The sequence below is a fragment of the Diabrotica virgifera genome, chromosome 3 (genome assembly GCF_917563875.1).
Source record: "Diabrotica virgifera virgifera chromosome 3, PGI_DIABVI_V3a".
NCBI lineage: Eukaryota > Metazoa > Arthropoda > Insecta > Coleoptera > Chrysomelidae > Diabrotica > Diabrotica virgifera.
Genome location: NC_065445.1, coordinates 105,493,742 through 105,512,874, shown reverse-complemented (window position 1 = coordinate 105,512,874; position 19,133 = coordinate 105,493,742). Strand labels below are relative to the sequence as shown.

Sequence of the window (19,133 nt, the reverse complement as noted above, 5' to 3'; positions counted from 1 at the left end):
AAATTTAAAGAGATAGACCAATTGGTGTACAAGTGGTATTACCATTTGTACACCAATTGGTCTATCTCTTTAAATTTTTCATTTATCTATAACCGGGCTATAACTTTTTTACGTTTCCCGTGGAATCCTGAAATCCATGCCTTTGGCACTTTGTTTGATCTAAATATGGTAATTTAGCAAAAATTATTTCTTTAAATTTATAATTATTAAAATGTATTGCAGTAATGCACAAACTTGAATTTTAAACTTGATCACAGAGAAAGTGTTGAAAAACAATTTATTATTGTAAAAAAAACAATATTTTCTACCACTAAAACACCTCTACCCTGGTGGAATATCGAAATAGAAACTTCTTTGAAACAAACAAAACACTCATTTAATATATTGAAAAAACACGATTCCGAAACTTAGCTAGACTTTGAGCCTTAAGAGCCAGGTCCAGATTTCTAATCAAAAAGTCTAAAAAAGCTGGGCCAATTATGTCTCGTCAATAAATTCATCTACACCAATAAGTGACATATGGCAGAAAATAAGGAAAATAAAAGGCTCAATCAAAGTTAATCACATCGACACCATTACTACAGATATTAAATAACTTAATTACTTCAGATAAACTAGAAATTGTAGAAATTTTAGCGGATCACTATCAGTTACATTCGAGCAATGACCAATATCTCTATTTTCTTAAAACACAAAGAAAAATCCGAATCGTCAGAAATCAAAATAGAAGATATTTTATGCCCTCTCAATATGCCTATTACACTAGACGAGCTTATCGAAAGCCATAATGCTAAAAAAACTTCTCCAGGACCTGATGAAATTCCAACTATATTTATTGAGAAATTACCGGAAACGGCAAAGAAAAATTTAGTCGACATCTTTAACAATATTTACACAAATAAAAAGTTCCCTTCAAAGCAATAATAGGGAACTTGCATAAATTTTTAAATTCGAAAAAAATGTTATAAATCACAACAGAACATAATTTAAAAGATGTATCAAAGATAAAAAAGTTTTGTTTGTCTTTCGTTTGGCCCCTAAAGACGATTAAAAATTCAAATTAAAACAGGTGGTCCAAAACGCGTCGTGACGTCACTCAGTTTTACGTTTAGATTTTTCCAATAAAGTAAACAAAATTTTTAATTAGACGTTATAAACGTCAGTAGAAAATACATTTATGTGACGTTAGAAGTGTTTTTGATCGTTTGAACTATTCATGGAAAATTTGTACTTTTACAAAATGGTTTTATTTTCAATAGTAAACCTTCGTTCCTTTCCTTCAAAAACAGTATAAAACTTCAATTTTAACAAACTGGTATATATTATTACAATGACATACGATATATGTCATTAGAATATAAATATTTTTGACTTATTCCACGATGATGAGCTGGCCAAATACCCAAGTAGGTGGAGGCCAATAAACTAAAGAAGGAGAAGAAGAATATACCTAAATATAAGGTTGTGTCTAGGTATACGCTAACGTGTACGCAAATAAAAAAGTTAGAGTGTCAGTGATTTCTTATTTTTTATTTGTTTAGTGTTTGTTTTTAAATTAACTATGGAGTATGGACAATAATTATTTAGTTTTTTTAATGAGTTTAAGAACATTTTAAAACAGTATGAAAAAGATTAGAGACTATAAATTAATATATATATATATTTTTAGTTATAAATGAAATAGTATTACCGTCCAAGTTTAAAATAAAAGGAAGACCTAAAGCGTTCACAATAATAATTAACTTGTTCTGAAGCTATTATCCTTGTGGCATTTTTGTAATCAACTATTCTAAATGGAAACTAAGCCACAATTTAACTAAAAAATTGATTTTATTAACGTTTCGACATCTAAACCGGATGTCGTTGTCAAAATACAAAATATTATTAAATTAAACAGAAATGTTGTTGCTCGGTAAAAAATGTTTTCTAATAATTTATTTAATCTTACTAATTTTTGTATTTTGACAATGACATCCGATTTGGACGTCGAAACGTTAATAAAATAATTTTTTTAGTTAAATTGTGGCTTATTTTGCATTTAGAATAGTTGATTATAATAATTCACTTACGCATTAAAATTATTTTAACAATATTTTGTACCTACATGTCATGTCAACTAAATATATATAATTATTTTGCTAACCTAAATATATACTTTTATATATATATATATATACATTGATTTATTACAATTAAGTTTGAAACATCTGAAAAGTTCTGCTTCCCTTCCCTTAACAAATATTTTTCTATCAAACAAACACTAAACATATCAAAATAGCATGTACCAAAATATATAGTCACTGCGCAAGATAAATAATGACGTCACTGGCTTGATGAAGTTTAATTCGCGTCTACCTAACTTTTTTATTTGCGTACACGTTAGCGTCTACCTAGACACAGCGAAATATAACCATAATCAAAACTAATGCAAAACTATGTGACGTCACGGGCCGTTTGAACTATTTTATACCGCAGAAGACTTTAAATATGTATTTCTAAGTTATTACGAGTTTTTGAAGCGTGAAATTTTGGAAATCTCATTTTTAAACAAAACTGAACATTATTATCTAATAAAAAAAATGTGCAAGTTCCCTATTATTATAATTCCATTTTTAAAAATAAATAAGCCAAAAACTTGCCATCCTCATATCGCTCGCCAGTAGTATATGCAAAGCAATGGAGAGAATATTAAGTAAAAGACTGAAATGGTACTTGGAAAACAGAAACCTTTTTTACTTCAATATAAAGCGGATACCGTTCAGACAGATCGACAACTGATAACATTGTCTCACTAAAATCCGAAATTCATAAAGCATTTACAAAACAACAAAAAATAATCGCAATATTTTTTGACATTAAAAAAGCTTTCGACACGACATGGACGCATTATATCCTCAAAATGATGAAAAACTGGAAAATAGATAGATAGATAGATAGATAGATAGATAGATAGATAGATAGATATTTATTTATTTATCATAATAAATAATACACAAAACAGAAACATTGCACTCCACACCTGTACAAATTACATAAGTATTGTCAAGGCAAGGAGCGCTGTATAATTATCATAAAGTATTACAAAAATTTTTACAAAAATGAAAACATGAGACTAAACAAATAAAGAAATAAGCATTGTCAAATTAAATTAATCAGAAACATTCAATATATAAATAAAAAAAGAAAAAATAAAATAAAAATAAAAACACTGGAAGTACAACAAACATTTCCAATTGGTTTCTAGGTCTTAGTTTTAATATAATGGACTAATAATCTCTTAAAGATAGTTGCATTATGGCTATTTTTAATGTGATAAGGTATATTATTGAACTGTACAATTCCTTTATGAAACAAGCTTTTCATTGAACTGGACTTGTTGGTTGTTCTAACATAAAAATTTATTGAATTTGCAGCTCTAGTGCTATGCTCATGAACATTTGCTATCGGGACCAACTGACTGTTCAAATACTCAGGCAATAAATGGTTTACCATCTTAAATAAGAATGTCATAGATTGGACATACATAAAATGTTCAACTTTTTACCAATTTAAAGTTTTCAGCATATCTTGAATTCGAGTATATCGATTGCATCTCAATATTACTCGCATAGCCTTATTTTGGAGAATTTGAAGCCTGTCATAATTAGAACATCCTGTATAAATCAATGAACAACAATATAAAAAGTGAGGTAATATTAACGAATTATAAATTGTTAATTTAGTTTGAAATGTCAAAAATGGTGATACTCTTCGAAAAAAACCTATTTTTCCCTATCTTTCTGCAAATGTAATCAACATGTTTACTAAAAGTTAGTTCCCTATCCAATATTAATCCCAAATACTTTATTTCCTGAACCATTTCAATTTTTTCATTATTTAATTTAATGTGAACATCCAAACTTAAGAATTTCCCGAAAAGAGTATTATTACCAATAAACATGTATTTGGATTTTAACTCATTGACTTTCAATTTGTTTAACTTAAATCTTTCAGTTAATAAATGCAATTCACGATTCATTGTGTCCACTACATCAACAAAATCTTCCCCATAAAAATATATTAATGTGTCATCAGCAAAAAGAGGAATTTTACATTTGCTTAATACGTTTCCCAAATCATTAATGTATAATATGAAAAGTAGAGGTCCAAGTACACTGCCTTGCGGCACACCAATATCATTTAACTGTGGATTTGACATTTCACTATTTAATTTAGTCCTTTGGTACCTATTTGACAGATAATTTTCCAGCCAATTAAAAACTGTCCCGTTAAAACCATATTTCTTTAATTTCAAAAGAAGTATATGCCGATCTATTGTTTCAAATGCTCTTTTGAGATCTATAAAAACTGCGCATATACCGACCCCTGTCGTATCTAAAATACTTTTCATATCTGAGACAACTAACTGTAATGCGGTCTCACATGAATGAGAATGTCTAAATCCAGACTGGTAATTATACAGGATATTATTTGAAGTAATAAATTTAATCAGCTGATTGTACACCACAATTTCTAAAACTTTTTCACAAATGGGAGCATATTTATTGGACGTAATTGATCAAGTTTATTAGTATTAGGAACTTTTGGAACAGGAACTATAGTTGATATTTTAAATTGCTTGGGCACCAGGCCCTTCTCTAAACTCATATTAATTAAATTTAATAAAGGATAACCTAACACATGAAATAGATTTTTGATAATATCAAGACCTACTTCATCCGTACTATTTTTTTTTATATTGTAATTTGATTATATCATATAGTTGGTTTAGTGATATGCTCTCAAAAGTTTCAAAATTTACATCAGATGAAACAACTGTCTGCAAATTTAAATTAATATCACTATTTTGGTCAAAACTTACACTAATATCTTTAATACTATCAACATAATATTGATTTAATATGTTTGCCAAATTTACACTATATGTTACACCTTCATGTTCAAGACTTTGAAATTGTGATATAGTTTTATTAGTTCCTACTAACTGTTTGAGATGTTTCCACATTTGTTTAGAATTACCCCTATTCCTATCAATATTTGACTCATAAAATCTAATTTTAACTTGTTTTAAAATTCTAACACAGTTATTTCTTTCAATTTTATAGTTATTCCAATCTACGCAATCGTTTGTAAACAAAAATCTTTTATAAGCAATATTTTTATTCTTAACTGCCCATTTACAAGTGTTGCCAAACCATTTATTACCAAAGTTCTTAACTTCCACAGTTTTAACTGGTGACACTCTATTCAAAACATGTACGATATTATTGACGAAAGTATTATCAGTAACTTCATCGATGTTTACCGAAGAATATGCCCAATCTTTTTCAATCAACATGTTTACCATATTATCATATATTATTTTAGAACGAATCTGTTTTGTTTCAATGACTTCACTTTTAGTTACTTTATTATTGAGCACATGGACAATTAGACCAGGGCGCATCTGTAAAAATATTAGTACATTTGGACGTTGAGAGGTGACTCAAATTTTTTTGCAGAAATTGCTTGAAAATAAATCAAACAATAATATTTGAGTTATCCTCCCTCTCAAAAAGGTTCGGAACATTGTTTAAATAATCAAAATGTCAAAAAATTAAGGAAAAATTCGATTTTTTTCTTGGTTTTTTGATTATAACTTTAAAAGTATTCATTTCCGAGAAAAGTTGTACTGACCTAAAAGTTGCGTAATTAAATTTCCTATAACATAAAATTGGTTAACAATTTAAAAAATAGTCACCCTTGTTGCAAAATAGCAATAATTGCGAAAAAACCATACAAAAACAAGTATTCGCATTTTACGTTTTTCAACCATTTATGCTAGACTTAGGACCTTCATATTTCACCCAGAAAAACTTTATGATACAGTAAAACAATACTGTAAATTTCATTAAGATCGCTTTAATAGATTTTGCAAAATAAATTTTACAATCCAGCTTTCGCAAAAAAAATTCATTTTTTCAAAATGTTACAGGACTGAAAATAAAGCAGATAGCAAGTTGAAATTTATTTTACGTATAGAAGTGTACTGTACCTTTCATTTGCAATTTTGCAAAGTTAAAATAGATTAATATAGTTTGTGTGATTGGGCATTCCAATGACCTTTGATAATGATTGATACATTTTAATTTTTATTACATTTCGATATAAATAAATAAATTTGTTTATTGCAAAATAAAAACACATACTCTATCCTTTGAAATAACACTTTTATTAGCAAAAACTTTCTTTGTTCAAATATTTTAACTTAGAGAATAAAAGTTTATTATTTTTAAACATATGCAATTGTTTAAACAATGTTTCACAAACAATAATAAAATTAGTTTGATTTTTGTGGAATTAAAATATTAAAATACAACAAAATATAGAGTAAGAAAATAATATATTCGATAAAGATTGGAAGAAATTTTGGTGGAAATCAACTTGTGTGAATCGAACACCGCTGTCCTGCGCGTAGCACCAAAAATTAATGTTTATTTAAAAAATTTCCTGACGCCGTGGTAATTAATCAATTTTAATTTTGAAAATTATAAATGAAAGGTACAGTACACTTCTATAAGGAAAAAAAATTTCAACTTGCTATCTGCTTTATTTTCAGTCCTGTAACATTTTGAAAAAATGGATATTTTTTGCGAAAGCTGGATTGCAAAATTTATTTTGCAAAATCTATTGAACCGATCTTAACGAAATTTACAGTATTGTTTACTGTATCATGAACTTTTTCTGGGTGAAATATGAAGGTCCTAAGTTTGGCATAAATGGTTGAAAAACGTAAAATGCGAATACTTGTTTTTGTATGGTTTTTCCGCAATTATTGCTATTTTGCAACTAGGGTGACTATTTTTTAAATTCTTATTCAATTCTGTATTGTAGTAAATTTAATTACGCAACTTTCATGTTAGTACAACTTTTCTCGGAAATGAATACTTTTAAAGTTATAATCAAAAAACCAAGAAAAAAATCGAATTTTTCCTTAATTTTTTGACATTTTGATTATTTAAACAATGTTCCGAACCTTTTTGAGAGGGAGGATAACTCAAATATTATTGTTTGATTTATTTTCAAGCAATTTCTGCAAAAAAATTTGAGTCACCTCTCAACATCCATCTCAAAACAGATGCGCCCTGGACTAAATACAGTGATCAGATATTATGTAATTTTTTTCTACATGAGCAGTTAACGTATAGTCATTACTTATGACAAGATCAATCATAGATTTTGAATCTTTAAAAATTCTTGTATATTCATTTACAAGTTGCTGTATTCCATTATTTTCTATATATTCTTTCAATTTACTTTTACCCTGACAATTTTTATCATAATGTATGTTGAAATCTCCAGCAATGACTATACTACAACTACTATGTTCATAATATTCATAATAATCATCCATCCACTTGAAAAATACATCAATGAATTCACTTATACTACCACTTGGCGATCTATAAATACCCACTATTCCATAATATGTTCCATTAATTACAACATCCAAAGACAAAACCCACAAACTCTTGTCAATAATAAATGTTTTGATATTATTGACTTTTATGTATTCTTTCGTATAAATTAGAACTCCTCCGGTATGACGACTACTAGAATCACAACGCGCCATTATATATTCAGGGATCTGTAGCTCAGAATCTGAAAAATCGCTAGTGATATATACAAGTTTCCGTTAAACATAAAATGTGTGGGTCATATACCTGAACATAAAGTTTGATTTCATCGCAATGTTTATAGTAACTTTCAGCATTAATACAAGAATAGATGGTAAGTTTCTCGCTTTTACCAAAAATGTTCTTCAAAACAGGTCCATACAAGTAAAAACCAATGTATTCATATCAACATCGAAATCATTCCATAATGGAATTCCTCAAGGATTGGCCTTAAGCCCAATATTATCCTTAATCGCAATTAATAATATAACAAACTGCATAGAGCTTCCTGTAAAAGCTAATCTTTATGCTGATGATCTAGTAATATAGGTATGTTAAAAGTAAAAATATAGATTTAGCTATGCAAATTCTACAAAGAACATTAAACAGCCTGGAAAGTGGTTTTTAGATACTGGTTTAACATTTTCAACTGAGAAGTCTAAAGTAATAATCTTTGACAAAAGAAGAGAGGAATAAAACTTAAACGTGTGTCTAAATGAATATTCTCTGAAACAAGTCCGTGAAATCAAATTTTTAGGTATATTATTTGACTCACAACTCACATGGACTTCACAGATCAACAATTTAATTCAATCCTGTCATCCTGTCAACAACGAATAAATTTACTAAGAGTGTAATATCTATCCATATGGGACTACTGATTACTGATGAGGGGGAAACAACCCCCGAAACCGGTATAGACTCTTCCTGCACTCTCAGATTTGACCATAGTATTATGCAGCTGCTGCATTTTCGTGTTCCAAACAAATTGAGAATGTTTATACATTTTTAATTCATTTACTCTTTTGTTTGAGTATTAAGGAATATTTCTTGTTGGAGCTTTTACCACGCTGAGCAGATGAGTTGTGAATTATTTAAAATTCTCTCATCTTAATTTCCTCGACATCCTGTATGATTTATAAATTTTGAAAATCTCAGGTGTAACCAAAGAAAGTATTCGGAGACAATATTTATTCTCGTTTTCTGTGCTACTTCGATTGACAACTTACTTTGTTTTTGTTTACTTCATTATTATATATTTTTTATTTGATTGACGATTTATGTAATTTTAGTAAATAATTGTATTGTTATTGTTTTGTTTTCGCGACTTTTCATAAGCTATGTCGATAAAATTGTTCAATTTTTCATGAAAATAAAGCATATTTCTAATTCTAATTCTAGTCCATGTCTTCCTCATCATTCGCTACGAGCTACGACTACCTGATCATCTGCGAAAAACAAAGTTGATAGACATTTACCGCCGCCTATGTCTATTCCCATTCCGGATACTTGTTTCCTCCACTGCTCTAGCGATGATTGAATATATATATATATATATATATATATATATATATATATATATATATATATATATATATATATATATATATATATATATATATATATATATATATAGATTATAGTTTTGTTTTGGGGTTGCAGTCATTTATTTTTTAGGGGCAGGATAAGTAAAACTCTGTGTTATTACCTAGCTTTCGCAAAATATATTTGCTTCTTCAGGGTAAGCTGAAATGAGTATATTATAAATACAATGAAATTAAGTTAAAATACATTGTATAAAAAATAACAAAAAAGACTTACAACTTGAGGTTATTCCTAAACATTTTCACAAAACATAGTATATATATAATTCTTATTCTAATGTTATCCAAATAATTTTATGCACTACCAAAAATACATAAACCTAATTTAGCAATGAGACCAATTGTATCATCAATTAATTCACCCAATAGTAAACTAGCAAAGTTTTTGAATGATATTGTTACAAAATCATATAGCTTAGATGATAGTTTCTCTATACAGGATTCTTTTGAACTAAGTAATTTTATTAATAACTATCAACTACCTAACAACTATATATTAGTAAGCTTTGACGTAATATCTTTATTTACCAATCTACCCCTACATGTTATTAAGAACAGCATTAACAAACACTGGCATGAAATCGAGATAAATTGCAAAATGAACAATAAAACTTTCTTAGACATTTTGGAATTCATTTTTGATTCCAATGTATTGATTTTTAATGATAAATTCTACAAACAAATCTTTGGCACCCCCATGGGCTCTAGCATATCATGCATGTTATGTAATTATGTATTGGATGATTTAATCAGGGATTCTTTAAATAAGTTACCTTTTCATATCCCATTTATTAAACGTTTCGTGGATGACTTAATACTTACTTTACCTGCAGATCAAATAAATGAAACATTACAAACTTTTAACAACCATAATGAACATCTAAAATTTACATGTGAAGAAGAAATAGATAATAGCATCCCATATCTCGACATGAGAATCAAACGAAATCCGCAAAATGTATTAAGTACCGAATGGTATAGAAAACCTATAGATAGTAACAAATTTATCAACTACCATTCACAGCATCCACCTCATATGAAAATAAATTTAATATTGGGTCTAAAAAACAGAATCAACAGATTATCTCACACTAGCAACATCAATAAAGGATTAATGGAACTCAAAGAAATTTTATTGGAGAATTCTTACCCAATTAAACTAATAAACAAATTTTTATTTAACAACCCTAATAATAGAATAATTGATATGAATAAAACAACAGAACCTAATCACCAAATTTCACAATCCCAATTTACTTACACATCACTACCATACATACCAATATTAACACCCAAATTAACTAAAGTATTTGCTAACTACCCACAAATTAAAGTTGCAACTAAAAATATAAAATCATTAGCAACATTATATACAAAAACTAAAACACCTATTGGTATCATGGAAAACTCAAATGTAGTATACAAGATACCATGCCAAAATTGTGATAAATCATACATCGGACACACATCCAGGAATTTAATAGGTAGACTAACATCACATAAAAGCGATCTCAGAAACAACAAAAATACATGTGCATTAGTGGATCATGCCATAAGTAAAAATCATTCTTTCAATTTCAATGAAACAACGGTATTAAAACATGAAAACCAACTAAATAAAAGGGAATTCCTAGAAATGGTATGCATAAATAAATATCAATGTGTGAATAAAAGAACTGATATAAATAAACTAAGCAACATCTATAATTATATTTTATCTTATGATAAATGATGTTTTAAATCAAAAACATTAAATTCCTCGACTAAATTTTATAAATTTAATCTTCAAATTTGGCAACACTTTAATTTATTAACAAAACCATAATTGGCAAACTAAATATATGTTATATCCTCTATAATTTAAAATATATAATAGTTTTTAATTACTCACTAAATAATCTAATACTAACTTTTCAACTTAAAATAAAATAAACTACTAATGCATATAAATATCTAGTTATATCCTCTATAATTTAAAATATGTAGTAGTTTTTGATATTTTGATTACTAATTAAATAATCTAATACTAACTTTTCAACTTAAAATAAAATAAACAGATTTTTGTGTCTTTTTGACATTATTCGAGTGTCTTTCTGGCATTAATCAAAATTAAAAACTAAATTATTAAATCGAATTTTTGAAAATTAAAACATTGCTATTTGGATAACATTAGAATAAGAATTATATATATACTATGTTTTGTGAAAATGTTTAGGAATAACCTCAAGTTGTAAGTCTTTTTTGTTATTTTTTATACAATGTATTTTAACTTAATTTCATTGTATTTATAATATACTCATTTCAGCTTACCCTGAAGAAGCAAATATATTTTGCGAAAGCTAGGTAATAACACAGAGTTTTACTTATCCTGCCCCTAAAAAATAAATGACTGCAACCCCAAAACAAAACTATAATCTACATAGTATCAGTCAATATTACCTAATTACTTTATATATATATATATATATATATATATATATATATATATATATATATATATATATATATATATATATATATATATATATATATATATATATTTTAAATAAAGTCGGAGACAGACAACATCCTTGTTTAAGCCCCTGTTAATGGAAATGATTCAGATATAAAGTTTCTTTCTTTAACGACACTTCTTGCATTTTTGTATATATTTGCGATAGCATCCACGTACTCTCTACTGAGACCTACTTTCGTCAATGTTTGAAACAATTTTTTCAAAGGTACCGTATCGTATGGCTTCTTTAAATCAACAAACAATAGGTGGGTAGATAGATTCCTTGCCTTCCGTTTTTGTATTACCTGCTGCAGAACGAATATATTATTAGTGAACGATCTTCCTGCACAAAATCGACTGTTCTTCCATGTCTTCGTATTCTGATTCTATTCTTTCTTTTATTATTATTCTAATATATCAGGTACTATACTACAGGGTGATTGATTAGTAGGGTAAAGCTCAATAGCTCCGCTATAGTAATAGATAGCAATAAAAGTTAATAACAAAAATTTTAGCCACCTTTGAGCTTCACATTACGAAATTAGTTAGAATGTTACAGGGTGTTCGATAGCACAGTGGCAGACCAAACTTATGTTTTTTTAAATTGAACACCCTATATTTTATTTTATATTCGAAATCCTGTTTTCTCCATCACAAAAATATAAAGTTTTGTAATGTCATACAGGGTATTTACAAAGTTATAACCAATTTTGTATGAAAATCGTAACAAGTTCAACTCCCTGTATAAATAAAAATAAGCAAAACAACAATGGTTTATTAATGCCATATTTTTTAACGTATTGTCAAAATTTTCAAGAATGGTCGATATTGCTAATTTTCTTTATATCAAATACAGGGTGAGTCAAAACGCAAGTACATTATTTTCTCAGTAATTTTAAATGGAACACCCTGCATTTTATATCACTTTTGAAAAGTACCATTACCGTACTTTAATTTTTAGATATTATTCCCTATGTCTAAATTTATTAGTTTTCGAGATATTTTCATTTTTCAATGGACCAGTAGCGTGGCCACCCAAATCACCAGAATTTAATAAACTGGACTGATTTTTTTGGGGTTACGTTAATAATGAAGTTTATAAAATACCTCCAACAACAAGGGATGAGATGAAAAATAGAATACAAAGTGTATTTCGATGTGTTAATTTACAAATGCTCCGTAGAGTAAGTAGCTCATTCAATGATCGTTTTTAGGCGTAGGGGAACATGGGTAACAATGAGACACGGGGAACAATGAGACACCTGTATTTCTGGCTACCTATGCGACTTTTTCGTCAAAATTTTGGCATGCGCGCTTTAGCTTTTATGTAAGGACCACAAGGTTTCTGTTTGTAGGCATCCCACATGTTTAGTATCGTTCCGACCGGCAGTGAGTGTTAATATTTGACCAATTCTTTTTTTGTTAAATGTAGGTATTTTTGAATTTTAAACGAAAAACCTGTTTTCTTTAATTTTTTTGGCGAATGGATAATATGCAGGGCCTTATTGTTTCATTGTCAATTGGGCCATTTTTTCATTGAATCGATTAAAGGTTAGGTTGAAATTAATTTTTTTTGTTGTAAAGGTCGTTTGGGTAACAATGATACATTGCTTGTTGGGTAACAATGAGACATGTCGCATTGTATCCCATAATGTAAATTATTTTATATCTTAATTTTAAATTAATTAAAAAAAAATGACGCGAAATCCTCCTAGGAAATTCGACAAAGGAACAATTGCGTACAGCTGTAGATGCTGGATCCAGCAACAGAAGAGTAGCTAAGGAAAATAACTTGAAAGTTTTAGACATTGGCAAGAAAATTGAATTACTATTATAACTTTTCCTCCACATTCAACGAACAAGTTGCAACCTCTGGTTTTAAATGTCTTTAAGCCATTTAGTTTGGCTTACAACGCTGCCAAAAAGACATAAAAATGATTTTGCCATGTCCTGTTAACTATGGCATAACAAAACGCTTTTTATTCATTTGAAATTAAGTTCAATTTAAATATTCAGCAAAATTAATGTTTATGTTTTTCTTATATTACAATAAGGTTTAGTTTATTTATTTCCGAAAGGCAGAAAAATTAATGTTTTTTTTATTTTATTATTATTGGATCGCGTTTTGCTCAGTTCTAATATTCAGTAAAATGAATGTTTATCTACGTTTTTCTTATATTATTATTAGTTTTAGCTCATGCTGGTGTTTTATAATAAATAATTAAACATTTGATATATTTTTTTCATTATTTTTCTAATGTTTTGCATAAAAAATTGCACTTTTCAAATAGTGTCTCATTGTACTTCCGCTATGGGTAACAATGAGACAAATTACATTTTGATAGAATATTTTCTGTATTTACATTATTTATCATTTTTTGCATTATATTCTATTCAAAATTATTTGTAAATACTTATACCATCATGTAAAACTCAAAAAATAAATATTATTTAGCTTAGTTTCTAAAATACTAAGCTCCAAAAAAAAAGTGTCTCATTGTTACCCATGGTCCCCTACATAAATGTGTTAGGAGATAATTTTGAACATCTTATGTAATTAAATATTAAAAATATTTGATTAAAAGTAGCTTCTAATTTTTTCAAACATGTTTTTTTGCAAAATGCATTACTGATAAATTATGTTTCGTTCTTTATTTGTTACATTGTTACATTTACATACAAAAGTAGTGTTTAATTGTCTTCACAAAATATTGTATTTTGTGTTTGTGTGTTTTTTTGTAAAATTTATTACTAATTTTCTTTGTTTATTTGTTGCATTTACATAAAAAGATAGTTTTTAATTGTTTCAAAAATGTTGCATGTAGTGGTTGTGCTTTTGTTTGTAAAATGTATTACTAATAAATTATTTTTATTTCTTTATTTGCTACAGTGTTACATTGATTACCGGACTGATAATCGGTAATCTTCAATTGTCAATTCAGTCATGGCTTACTTAAAATTTAGATAAATTTAAACATCTAAAATAATTTGCTCTGAAAAATGAAAATATCTCGAAAACTAATAAATTTGGGCATAGGGAATGTTATATAAAAATTAAAGTACGTTAATGTTACTTTTCAATAATGATATAAAATACAGGGTGTTCCATTTAACATTACTGAGAAAATAATGTACTTGCGTTTTGACTCACCCTGTATTTGATATAAAGAAAATTAGCAATATCAATGATTCTTAAAAATTTTGACAATAAATAAAAAAATATGGCATTAATAAACCATTGCTGTTGTGCTTATTTTTATTTATACAGGGAGTTGAACTTGTTACGATTTTCATACAAAATTGGTTATAACTTTGTAAATACCCTGTATAACATTACAAACTAAACCTTTATATTTTTGTGATGGAGAAGTTAACAGGATTTCGAATATAAAATAAAATATAGGGTGTTCAATTTAAAAAAACATAAGTTAGGTCTGCCACTGTGTTATCGAACACCCTGTAACATTCTAACTAATTTTGTAATGTGAAGCTCAAAGGTGGCTAAAATTTTTGTTATTAACTTTTATTGATATCTATTACTATAGCGGAGCTATTGAGCTTTACCCTACTAATCAATCAACCTGTTAATGTTTATACTATACAGCGTTCCACGTTAAGAATAGAACATTGCGGAGATAGTCCCATGTATTTCTTATGAACGACAAAAGCGCGCCGATGCCATGCCGTACTCGATAGAATGAATCGTATATCGGCAGTCGAGTAGCCACCCATGCCCGAGAGGTTTGGCAATACTGATTTTCATAAATCATAAGCGCAATGTTCTATTCTTAACGTGAAACGCTGTATAGGCCGTACTAGTTTGGCCTAGGCTAAACTAGTTTATCCTATCGTGTTTAGGACGAACTAATTTGGCCTAGCCAAACTAGTTTATCTTAATGCGTTTACGACAAACTAGTTTGTCCTGAAATCGGATTTGGCAGGTAACATTTATATTACTGAATATAGAAATGAATAACCTTCCAAATGAGTTAGCACGCCACCCCCATTCTCATTATAAAAAATAATCAATTACGTCATCACACTCAGATGGATAACGTCACTAGTATGATAATTATATGTAATTTCATCATTTTCATCAATCATCAAAAAGTCATAATTTAAAAATAAAAATCGATCTATTTCAGAATTCGCCAATTCTCGAAAAATGAATTATGAATACAGGGAGGGCAAAATTATTCCTTAATTTTGCCCCTCTCTGTAAATTCATAAGACAAAAGTAATATTTTACTTAATAACAATAGGTTTAAGATCGCTCGTTTCTAAGCAAATAGTGTTAAATTTGTAGAGTTAAAATTTATTTTTGTTCATAGATTAGCCACTTTTCTAGACAACTACCAGAGAATAATAATGGTCTAAGACAGGGAGACGCGCTGGCGTGTCTCCTCTTTAATATTGCCTTGGAAAATGCAGTCAGAAAATTAAATATTAGAATAAATGGAACTATTTTTAATAGAGCGACGCAAATTCTCGCATTCGCTGACGATATAGTTATAGTGGGGAGAAGTTTGAGAGACATGGTGCAGTGTTTTACAAGGCTTGCGGACGCGGCAAATGAATTAGGACTTGTGGTAAACGAGGAAAAAGCCAAATATACGTTGGTTTCTAAAAACTCCCGAAATATCCAACAGAGAATTCAAATTAACAATCACACCTTTGAGCAAGTCAAGGAATTCACATATCTTGGATCGCTAGTAAACTCAATAAACACGACAAGCGATGAAATAAAAAGACGCATAGTCACGGTCTCCATAAACATTTAAAAAATAAAAATATAAAACGTGCAGTAAAGCTCAATATACAGTGATGAGCGCGCTAATAACCGGAAAAATAGCGCAAAAGATGGAAAACATATTAAATTGTGAGATAAAAAGAAATAAAACTAGTAGAGTTGTCAAATTTAGCGATAGTAACACATAAGTTGACATTATATTGATTGTTTCCCACCTTTAGACGTATCAGAGGAGTACGTCAACTAAAACTGTCACTGTGACAGTGGCATTTCTCAAACTCGTCCGATACGTCTAAAGGTGGGAAACAATCAATATAATGTCAATCTATAAGTTACTATCGCTAAATTTAACACCTCCACTAGGTTCATCTCTTTTTATCTCATAACTTAATATGTTTTCCATCTTTTGCGTTATTTTGCCGGTTATTAGTGCGCTCATCACTGTGTACAAGACCTTAATAAGACCGGTTTTGATATATGGAGCTGAAACGTGGACCCTATCTCAAAGTGACGAAAGACTTCTTGGTATTTTTGAGAGAAAAATTCTTAGAAAGATTTTTGGGTCAGTAAATGAAAATGGGCTATTGCGTCGAAGATACAACTTTGAACTGTATCAGTTATACACCGATCCAGATATTGTGAAATTCGTTAAAGTGCAGAGACTTAGATGGGCTGGACACATTGCTAGGATGTCAGACCACGAATACACTAAGAGATTAACATTTTCAAAACCAGAGGGTACAAGAAGTAGAGGACGACCACGAAGAAGATGGATTGATGATGTTGAAGACCTAAAAATTCTAGGGGTCAGAAGATGGAGGGAAGTTGCCAGGAATCGACAGGAGTGGCGACTTCTTTGTGAGCAGGCCAAGATCCACAACGGATTGTCGAGCCACTTATGATGATGATGACCAGAGAATTTGAGTAGAGGTCTTTTTAATAATCATAAATGGGTCTAGGAGCGCAGTAGTGAACTATCCCCAATTTATACAAATCTTAAAAAACAGAACTGAAAAAATGCTACATATTGTGATTATGTTTGACAACAAATATCGACAATTTGTTCGTACCTTGGTCCCCAATGGCTTTTTGCTTTTTTCTCTCATATCTCTCATTTTTCTTCCTTTCACGTTCTCTTTCTTTTTCCACAGGAGATGGTAAATACTCTGAACCTGAATCTACGAATGGCTCCAATTGAGATAAAGATGGTCCTGAAAAGAACCCAAGGGTGAATATTTTATAATACGGTATTGCTCCGATAAAACAATTGGGGGGATTAGATGCTAAGAGGTACAAGTGACAAAATATGGTAAATTGAGTTAACTGCACAAAATAATACTAGATAGTACTAAAAATTTAGTGGCAAAGAGATACAGCTGAATTAAACTACTGGTGGCGACATATCCCAGGTTCTAGTTTAACTACTTACGAAATATTTAAAAAGATAAGTCGGAGAGAAGAGGATATGGGACTACTGATGAGGGGGAAAAGACCTCCGAAACCGGTATAGACTCTTCCTGCACTCTCCGATTTAACCAGAGTATTATGCAGCTGCTGCATTTTCGTGTTGCAAAGAAATTGAAAATGTTTATACATTTTTAATTCATTTACTCTTTTGTAGGAGTATTAAGGAATCTTTCTTGTTGGAACTTTTACCACGCTGAGCAGATGAGTTGTGAATTATTTAAAATTCTCTCATCTTAATTTCCTCGGTATCCTGTTTGATTTATAAATTTTGAAAATCTCGGGAGGTTGTAACCAAAGAAAGTATTCCACCTGTTGTCAATCTGGTGGTATGGAGACGATATTTATTGTCGTTTTCTGTGCTGCTTCGATTGATAACTTACTTTGTTTTATTTAAAAAGAGTTTGTAGCAAACAGGTGTAACTTACACTTGTATCCCTTTGCCTGTAAGGTGTTGGATATTATTTTATTTTTAGTAAATGGTTTAACATCTTTGCAAATCAAGCTCTTAAAAATTATTCAAAATAGGTGAAATAATAACACAAAATATACCAAGTAATTTTTCATAATTAAAACGTTTAATTTTAAATTTTTACTCTATTAATTGTAAGTTTTCTTTTATTTTATTTTAAGAAACTCGTAAGGTACTTAAGGGGATGGGTACGTATTTTCGGCTGCAATGCTATTCAAATGGGGATTCATTTTTTTTTTTCGAATCCTGATAAAACTAATATGTATTTTTGAAAAATTTAAACGCAAAATCAAAGATTACGTTATTAGCGAGGGCCGAAAGTCCCTGAGAACTTCTATAATGTTTATTTTAATAAGTTACAGGGGGTGAAAAACTAAGAGAAAATTTAGTGTGATTTTTAATTTCAAATATCTCATTCAAAATAAACTTTTTATTTATTCTAAGGGACTTTCGGCCCTCGGTAATAATTTAGTCTTTCATTCTGCGTTTAAATTTTTCAAAAATATTTATTGGTTTTTTCAGGATTCGAAAAAAATGAACACAATGTCCGTGGTAATATTTTCCAAATCTATCTTTGTCTTACAACGCACTCAGTCGAATAGAATATTGTCAGCATATTGTCAGTCAGACAGTGACCATCAGTGACAATTTTAAATATTTGATATGACATCGGGAATATTTTGAGTTGTTGATTAAATAATAATGTTGATATATAGTGTATTTGATAAATAATTGATTAAGACGTGAACTTAATAAAAAGTTATTTATTGTGTATTATTTGTGGAAGATCCAAGCAGAGAATACATCAGGATAATAAATATATTCTGCGATCCAAGTATTTTGTTGTTAAAGATGTTTAAAATTGTAAGCTTTCCATATAGGTCTGGATCCCGCGTATGAAAAAAAGGTGATT

At 29.1% G+C, this 19,133-nt stretch overlaps 1 protein-coding gene across 3 annotated transcripts in view; it reads right to left on the bottom strand.

Annotated features, from left to right (window-relative positions):
* Window positions 1–19,133, bottom strand: part of LOC126881998 (probable serine/threonine-protein kinase DDB_G0282963) — a 222,013-nt gene that overhangs the window by 109,543 nt on the left and 93,337 nt on the right. For 2 of the 3 annotated variants that reach the window (XM_050646762.1, XM_050646761.1), the window contains exon 5: window positions 17,355–17,495. The exons of the other annotated variant lie outside the window; for it this stretch is intronic. In XM_050646762.1, coding sequence (XP_050502719.1) covers window positions 17,355–17,495 — 141 coding nt within the window. The remainder of the gene's footprint in view (window positions 1–17,354; window positions 17,496–19,133) is intronic. 3 annotated transcript variants of the gene reach the window in all.